General features: G+C 37.9%; 2 protein-coding genes across 2 annotated transcripts; one reads left to right on the forward strand and one right to left on the reverse strand.

Moving 5' to 3' along the window:
• Nucleotides 1–4,005: 4,005 nt before the first annotated feature.
• Nucleotides 4,006–6,421, reverse strand: LOC129769486 (uncharacterized). Its single transcript, XM_055771791.1, has 3 exons — nt 6,241–6,421; nt 6,135–6,176; nt 4,006–5,242 (listed from the first exon to the last, which is right to left on the reverse strand). The coding sequence occupies exons 1-3, from the start codon at nt 6,300–6,302 to the stop codon at nt 4,351–4,353; spliced, it is 996 nt and encodes a 331-aa protein (XP_055627766.1). The 5' UTR covers nt 6,303–6,421; the 3' UTR covers nt 4,006–4,350.
• On the forward strand, nt 4,074–6,090 carry LOC129769487 (uncharacterized). Its single transcript, XM_055771793.1, has 2 exons — nt 4,074–4,308; nt 5,289–6,090. Exons 1-2 carry the CDS (start codon nt 4,161–4,163, stop codon nt 6,044–6,046), a joined length of 906 nt encoding a protein of 301 aa, XP_055627768.1. The 5' UTR covers nt 4,074–4,160; the 3' UTR covers nt 6,047–6,090.
• Nucleotides 6,422–9,391: the final 2,970 nt, after the last annotated feature.

Genomic DNA, 9,391 nt, shown 5'->3' on the forward strand with positions numbered 1-9,391 from the left:
GCTGTGGTTTGAACAAAGGCTGTGTAGGTGTTACTCATAATAGCGTCTCGCTATCATTCCTCTAACCGTTTCTGTTGATTGTCTCATAGGAATCGCAGTCGTTCGCTCTCTACCTTTGCGAATATGTTGACCATGGATTATCGACACAGCTCAAGACATCCTAGAATGACATTGTCCTGACTGCGCCAATTCATCAAACGACACACATAAGAATCCATCGAGGGCACTCTTTTGTTTGTTTCGTCTCCTCCAACCACATAATATTAAAATATTAATTCAAAATGAGTAATGATGTTCCTAGTAATTAAAGTAACTGTGGATCTACACACGTGCTCTTCAATCGGTTTTTTATCAGGATTGACGACAATAGCGTGACTGTTATTTTGCATTCCGAGCATGGGTGTGATTAGAATAATTTCAATAATTCATTGTGCTCATCCAAAAAGGCTTCCAGCTCGCCGGCGATATTCCTAGTTTTAGTCGAATTGCGGCTTCTTGCGTATGTGTAGGGTGAAATTCGATGAAGAGGACGAAGTGCCATCTGGCATTAAAAAACGTAAATAAATTCGTCCTGTTTAAAAAACGAACGACGAATCAATTATTTGGTATCGTTTATATAAAAATACATATATCGCGATAAAAAAGGAGATGAGGGTGAAAATTGGTTATATATGGTTATAATTTTTTTTCAAGCCAAATTTATGCAAAAGATACGAAAACTAAGTTATTCAGATTTTATTTGCATGGGACCACCCTAATCGGTATCAAATATAAAGCAATAGGTATCCTAGCGGTATCATATATAGTTTTCGACCTATTCTCATGCCTACCAAGTTTTTTGAGTATAATATCATTAAAATCGGTCGAGCCGTTTCGGAGGAGTTTGACCACGAACATCGTGACACGAGAATTTTATATATAAGATATTAAGTTTACATAGCAATGAAATGAAAAAATCAAGCTTATTGTTAATTTCAAAAAATTGATTGAAACTTAAATTTAACTTCACTCATCAAATTCTTCACATTAGTCTTTGTGCACTTTCTGGATGCTGCAGACCAATTCTTCTTGAACTTCATATTTTGTTCAAGCATTCTTTAACATAAATTTGAGCATTTCGGGATTACTTGTTCCGGGTTTTCGGTTACTTCTGCTGAAATCCTCGAAAAAAACCGAACTTTGCGACGATTTGTTCAAAACTTTCTGGACAAACTTTGATTTTTTTTGCCATTTTGTGGTGTGTAATACCCTTTCTGGTTCACCAATTGTGAAAAATTTTCTTTTTAGTTTTCAAATCAATCCGCTACATTCCGTAAACAACTTTATGACTGCGACTTAAGGACTTGTATTTCGATTTTTGACATGTAAACAAAGCGTGCTCTGATTACACAACAAAAAAAGTTCACCCGTTTGTGTGTAATAACGTGTTAAATGTTTAAGACTACTTTTGGATACACTCCTTACTTATAGACTAATTAAACTTAGGTTTATAATGTATGTAGATTTAATCTATTTAAACCTAAATTTCAAAATGTACTGCTGAATGTTGGCTCCTCCTAGCTGTTTTGAACTGCTGCGTATTTTGGAACGCACCTTTCACTATAAGAGTTTGGAAAAAACAACAACAGAATTTCATATTTCACCCCAATAGCTAAATTAAGTACATTTAATCCTCAAAAACATATATCCATTGGACCCTTCCGCATACGGCTTAAGCTGCAATCCTAAAGATTCACAATTCCAGCAGTAATTCAAACTCTTACGCTGCAATCTACCCGAGCATCTGGGCTCCACCTTGCCCCAGCCAGGATCCGTTCCACCTCATAAATCTGAGACCATCTAACAATGGCGCTGGTGTATAGCTTTCCACAATTCTCCGTGCCGGAAAATCCCGCGGCAAGCCAAGCGCCAGTGGAACTCGCTTTCGGCTCTAATTCTGCCCTCATTTCAAGCCCCATAAAGTTTTTATTACCCAGAGTAACGTTACAATCAGACGCACCGCAGCGGCGGCTGCTGCAGCTTAAGCTGTGCACAAGGCTCAAACTAGCCATGAAAACGTAACATTTCGGATCTTCTCCCACCCTCGGTTCGCGACTAAGGAGCGTAATGAGCACAAACGGAGTTAAACTTTCAGCAGCCATTATTGCTGCCACACTCAAACTTGATTTAAATCCGCCCACGAAACGTCTGTAACGAATTAGTGCAAAATGGTGCACAAGATTCCACCAAACGGGTGAACGGGTTGAAACCATCGAGTGAGTGGCAGCGGGGCTGGGGGCGTTTGGAATGGCAAATAATTTGATTTACAGTCCCCTGGTGGCAGCTTCACGGCGCGTGTACTCCCAGCACTTGCACTTGTTGTACGAAATTCTAGGGTACAAGAGATGCCCAACTAGACTTTTTTTTGTGCTCTCTTGTTGGTACAAATTGTGCAATACAAATTGGCCACCATTTGGAGTTAATTGTAATCTTCACCCCTCGTCCACTTCAGACGCTTAATTGAATAACGCTTTGTTGCAAACATTACGCTGGCAAAATCCCCAACGTCATTAGCCTTTGATTGATTTCATTGTAGCCTGTAATTGACTGCAATTGACGGAAAGCAAATTATAGCAATTCAACTGTTGGATTGGCTCGTTCGATTAACTATCTCAACCCCGAATCGCACTGGGATGTCAACTGACAGAAAGCAGTGCCCTTCCCGTGGCATAATTGCGCACACCGGATGCATAATTAAAATCCTTGCCAGAGAACGATGCCCAAACCGCAAAGTACTATAACCTTTCACAATTAACCGGTAGTCATGAATTCCACAACAATTCTGCCAATAACGAAAATATGTAAATCCGGGTCGCATCGCTGAATTGTGCCAATCCAAACCCGATTATTTCGAATGCATTCCGGAAATGCCACCGAAATGCCACTTTTATTTAAGCCATGTTTCTCTGCCTCTCTCGCCATACTGCTGATACTGCCTTCGTAAGCCCATTCCATCGCCGGTAATCGCACATGAAGGATAAACTCTACATTTATCAAACGATAACAAATAGCAACTCTGCAAACCGATGCACAAACGTGCAAAAAGTAAATAAATATATCAAAATGAAAATCGAACACACCCGGGGAGAGAGCGAAATAAAAGCAGTATCCTGCAGTAAAAATTTCAATCATGCGCCTCAATTTTTTATATTCTCTCGTGCCAAGCCCACCGCTTATTGTCAAGGCTCACTTCCGCCCCTCCTAGCAATTGTTCGGCGGGTGGGCATCAGTGGGCGGACAACTTCCGTTCCACACACACACACACACACGCACGCGGGTGCGCCAATTTTTGATAATTAAAAAGTGATATCTGGTTGGGATTATTTTCAGCGCGTGATTTTTTCGTGTTGGCAGTTTTCTGAAAAAAATTTTTAATTTTGTCCCTTTTCCTCCACTGACTCTCTCTCTCTGCTGCAGTGTGCCAAAATGTAAACAAACAGACATGTATCCTCTGTAAAACTAATTGCCTTTCATGCGCCTGCAGGAATCAAACAATATTGGGACGATAATTTGATGCGTTATTTTGTTTGAGCAGTTCGAGCAGAGATTCAATATAAGCTGGCGGCGTGCGGAAAGCGAAGCTTAGCTTTAAATCCAAAGTGGATTGGTGTCCATTATCGGTTATCGGCTTTTTTACCCATCATTACTGCGATAATCATAAGCTGTAAACCTGTACTGACGGGCATGATTTTTTTTGCTGAACTCGGAACATTAGATGGAAAAGCTTGGTGCTACTGATCATAAAAGCATTTAACAGGTGTTAAATAAAAAACGAGAATTCTTTCAATCTCATATAAAAACATTTTTTTTTCATCGATTTCAGTATTTTTTATTAATAACATAATGTATTTTCTTCAAAAAAATGTTAGTGAATGTTTGAGTAAGGCGGCTCGCACACCGGAGCAATAAGCAACTAGCAATTACCAACATGCAATGAGCAATATTATCGCCAATAGGTTTCTCCATTTGATTTTTGTTGATCTCGCACACCGACGCAATACGATATCGTTATCACCTTTGTAGATCAACATATATTGCTAGCAACACGGCTTGTTGGTTGATAAGCAACTATATTGCTCATAATTTGACAAGTTTCGTTCATCAAGCAGTTTGTTTACAAAATGTCAGACGATCCAGCATTTAACATCAAGTTTGTAGAAGTTGTTGAGAAATACGAATGTATTTATGATTATCGAAGACAGGATCATAGCAAAAGAGATGTTGTGGAGAAAGCATGGGGTGCAATTGGAAGTGAATTAAAACTATCTGGTAAGTATTTTGCAAGCATTTATTTTTTCAAAACGATCTTAATTATACAATATAGTTATCTTGCCATTGTAAGGCGTTTTCTGGCCTCAAAAAATATGATTTCAAGTAATCTCGTAATTCAGAAGGAGATTTTTTATTTGTTGATGAATTATGAGCAAGAATATTTCTATACAAGCGGTTATGTTTTGCAACCTGTGGAATTGAAAACGTACCCTCTCTGAGTTTTATAAAGTTATGAAGAACACAGGCACTTTTAATTATTGAAATAGCTGACTCTTCTTGACATAATATTGGCCTTTGAAAAATTTCAAATTTGGAAGTTAGCATTCCGAATGCACATTCTATACTTTTTCGCCCTCTTGATAGTCTATAATTAAATATTCGTTTTTCATTATCAAGAAGCCTTTGTGGATATGGTCGCATTAGGTTTTTTTTTAAAGGGAACGCCTCATCTCCCACAAAGTAAAATGGAAAATCGAGTTCGTCATTTGGCAATGGTGTTACCTCCGGAATAAGGAGTTTTTCTTTGTCTAGCAATCTTCCAAGAGTGGAAGAGCGAAAAACGCCACCGTCACTCATTCTACCTGCTTCCCCAACATCAATTGTTAAAAATATCCCATCAGCATTGGCGCAGGCCATCAGAACCACCGAAAAAAAACTTTTGTAATTATAATAATGCGATCCGGTCTTGGAAAATTTGTTTATTCGACAATGCTTCCCATCGATTGAGCCTATGCAGTTTGGAAGGTCCCATAATTCATAGTATCGTTGCGCTGTCGATTCCCAAATGGCTTCTGTCGGAACAGGCATATATAGCGGTTGAAGAACATTCCATATAGCCTTTGTACATTCTTTTACTACCAATCCTATAGTAGTGTCTCCTCTCATAAATATATGGGTGAGCGCCTTGAAAGTGCATCCTGTAGCCAAATACCTGCAAAAATTTTCTATAATTAGATTTTTTATTGTTTATTTTTCAGTTTCTCAATGCAAAGAAAAATGGAAAAATCTTCGGACGGCATTTTCGAGAAGTATGAAAAAACCACCATCAGGAAGCGGAGCCAAAAGAACTAAAGATTATTATTTGAAGGACGTGATGCAGTTCCTCACGCCTTTTATGAAATCAAAAGCGCAACAAAGTAATCTACCTAACGAAGCAGACCAAATACCGCAAGAAAACAGTGACTTTGAATTTTATGTATCTGAAATTATCGCATCTGCTACAAACTCTCAGGATGTGACATGTGATAAACCTCCAGAGGAGAAAAATAAATCCACTCACGCCCAATGCTCGGATAATGCAAGCATTCGAGGAATGAAACGACGAAAAATTCCACCAAAAACCCTTAATGAAGTTGACAAGTGTTTCATAGAATATATGAAATCAAAAAAAGGGTCTGCAGTAGAAAAGAGTAATCCAGATATGGAATTTTTAAAAAGTTTACTCCCTGATATCGCAAAGTTAAACGATTATCAAAAGAGGCAGTTTAAAAAGAGAACTCTCGAAACACTAGATGAACTATTGTGCGATAATCCATTACAAAGCAATTCATTCGTAGTAATACCAAGCCCTGTTGATTCCAACTACTCAGTTCAATCAAATGCTTCCAATTACACAACTTATTCGCATTTGTATTCAACAACAGAATATGGTGGAGGACAGGTTTCATCTGCAGCAACATATATTCCGAATTTTTCACCCAAAATGTCATCAGTTAATGACGATAGGAATTCATAATATCAATTATGTTATGTTTTTTAATTATATCATTAATATAAGTATACTCTGAGTTTTCCAAATTTTTGTTTTATTGAATTCATCTTACCTTAATGTGATTAAAAGTTTTTCCTGTGGGCTGATCGCATATCTGTAATTGGTGTCTTGTTTAGTAATATGAGGTGCTATCAGCTGAACTAGCATTTCAAAAGTACTCGGACTCATTCGGTAGCAGTTTTGAAACTGTGTGGGATGCGTTTTCAATTCTTGAGCACATATACTGGCTCCATGTTTACTCAACGCTTCAAACGCTGGATGAATCCAATATCGTCTCCTTTTTCTTTTCTTTCTCAAAATTTGCCACAACATTATCACTTCGTCTTCATCAGATGACATTTTGAACAAGAGATTCTTTATTCGCGATGACAGTGCGACAGTGTCGACGACTGGCGGCGACTTTCAATTAGGGGCATAATTTGGGTTCCAAACTCGTTAGTGTAATCTCTATCAAATCAGAAGACACTGAGCCAGGTTTTAAATGTTAGAATTTAAATGAAAATGTTCACATAATGTTATTTAGTTACTTGAAACACGCATTTCCGAGTTTTATTTAACTAATTGTGGATACATTTCCAACATTGTTACTGAATATTTTCATTATAATATTAACTTGTCTTCAAAAACAATTTCCCTTAGAAATTTTTTCACCACCTGCAAAAAAAAGTATTTTTCATCCAAAAAGAATACTAATTTGATACGGGAAACCTAATTTTCATTCATAATTTTAATTTTAAAAACGGTTTCATTCCAACTGAAATTATTTTTTTCTTTGACGCTTCCCTAAACTAGAAACGAAGCTCAATGCCGTCAACGCAGATTCGCGATGACAGTGGTGCAGTGTCGACGTCTGGTGGAGACTTTCAATGTGGAGCCATAATTTGGGTCCCAAACTCGATAGTATAATCTCTATCAGATTAGGAAGCGTGAATCCAGTTTTGAAATGATAAAATTTGAGTGAAAATTTCTACTTTATGTTATTGATTCACCTGAAACACTCATTTCCGACTCTTATTTAACCATTTGTCTATACATTTCCGATATTTTTACTTTTCATTATAATATAAATTGTCTTTAGACACAATTTTCGTGTGAGATTTTTTCATCACCTGAAAAAAAGTATTTTAGTTGAAATAGAATATTAATTTGATGCGGAGAAAATAATTTTCATTCATAATTTTAACTTTAGAAACATGTTCATTTCGTCTGAAAATCAATGCTCCTCGAAACTGGTAAACGAAGCTCAATGTCGTCAACACGAATTGCTTTGGTATGCGAAGTACAACAAAATATGTTTCCTGTTGCATGTTGCGTATTGCTGATTTCTAGTTGCTTATTGCTTCGGTGTGCGAGCCGCCTAAGGGTCGTGGTCTGCTGTTCGACGCAACTTTGTCGCGATGCTCTCACAAGGACGTTGCAAGTTTGTTGGGTTACGATCTTTCGGCACGAACGGTATCTTTTTCTCCTTAAGATACGCCAGCGTCTTCTTGGCGTAATGGGAAGACGCCTTGTCCGGCCAGAAGACGTACTTCCCATCCGCGTGATGCTCGTTCAGGAACGGCAGCAGGATTTTATCGAGGCACTCTTCTCGATAGATTTGTTGGTTGATTGCCAGACCGCTCGGCTTAAACCAACATAACCTTTTTTTCAAACTTGTGCTTGAACTTGTATTTCACTTCAGGCGGTGTGGATGACTTGTCGCTGGAGTAGTAATTGTCATTTCCTGGAATATGCGTTTTGGACAGCGGAAAATAGCTTTCGTCGTCCAGAACGAAAGACGTCCCGCGGTATTTTTTGGTCATTCACCGACACTGTGATTTAACAGACGATTCCTTCCATCTTGAGAGTCCGATGGATCAATACGTGGGAGCAGCCATATTTCCGACCGGCGTCACGCAGGCTGGTTGCGTCCTTGTCGTCAAACAGCTTATTTAACGATGTCTTCCTCTGCTTCGTCATTATCGTCACCGCACGACCACTTCCGACCTTCCGCTCTTCGTTCAGGGAACCCAGGATACGATATACCGTACTGACAGGTACTTTTTCTTCTTTAAAATGTGCCACCGTGAACTTTTTTCCTTACTGGAAATGCGTTTCGTAGAACCGTACAATGCGTTCGCGGAGCACGTGCTGTTTCGAAGCCATCTTTGCTTTGACTAAATTCAAACTAGCAAAACCAAACACGCCTACTGTTTCTAGGGAGCCCAAAGAGCAATTTTCTTGGAGAAAGTTTCAGAAAACAGAAAACAGAAACACAGTGCAGGATTGGTGAACATTGGTTGGCGGTTCGCACGCATTTTCGGCGCTTCGATGCCTTGTTTGTATCGTTCTCACCACGCCTCACTTCTCGGCATTTTTTTTTTCTTCTAAATATAATCAGAACAAAAATAAGCTTCGAAATCGGCTCAACAACGATACGATGAACACTATTTTGGGACCAAAAGATTTCATTAAACATAGTGACTTTGTATCGAATGACTTGTGAATGTAAATTTAGTTTTTGAAGAAAGTTTTTTTTTTCATTCTATTAAAATATATTTTTTCTAAAACGAATATTTTCAATGATACAGATTTTTGGTACAGATTTTTTGAAGAAAAAGTACAGATGAAAAAGATTTTTACCCCTACTTTCAACCAATTCGCGACATAGAAGGTACGCTGTTGCCATCTAGCGGATACTATGAATGTATGAGGAATAAGTAAACAAACCGTGTATTTTTGAATTGTATTTTAAATGCTATTTTTTCTCGAATTATATTGTAGTTTATATAAAACGAATACGTAGTGATAGAGTGAAGCTTAGTAAAGCAGTTTTTACTTCAGGAACCGTTTATTTATTGCGTTAACACTCAATACAGACTTGAATAAGAGTACCTTCATTGAGACTAGCATGCTCAAATGCAGTTGTAAATTTTCATACATTGAATGAAAATTATTTTGAAATGTTGTTTGCATGTTCAGGTTACATAGTCCGGATCCGTGTATAATCATCACTAGGAGAACTCCTAAATCTTTTCACAAAAACCTTTGAAAAGTGGACCTCAAAAGTTGGACTAATTATCTTTACGATAAGGAAATTACTTTTGTTAGAAATACTGAAAAATATGAATTATTATTTGTACAGCCATTCTAGATTATAAAATAAGATACTGACCCAGAATAGCGTAACCTACCATCGAAAACAGATGAAACCCGATACCTCGAATAGCTTTAACGGCTCAGAACGGATATTGACCCATTGATAAACAACCATACCTGAAATCTTCATATCAACGCGTTGCACTCCTTTCCACCAGGTCTATAAAATTA

The sequence above is a fragment of the Toxorhynchites rutilus genome, chromosome 2 (assembly GCF_029784135.1).
Source record: "Toxorhynchites rutilus septentrionalis strain SRP chromosome 2, ASM2978413v1, whole genome shotgun sequence".
In the NCBI taxonomy this organism is placed as follows: Eukaryota; Metazoa; Arthropoda; class Insecta; order Diptera; family Culicidae; genus Toxorhynchites; species Toxorhynchites rutilus.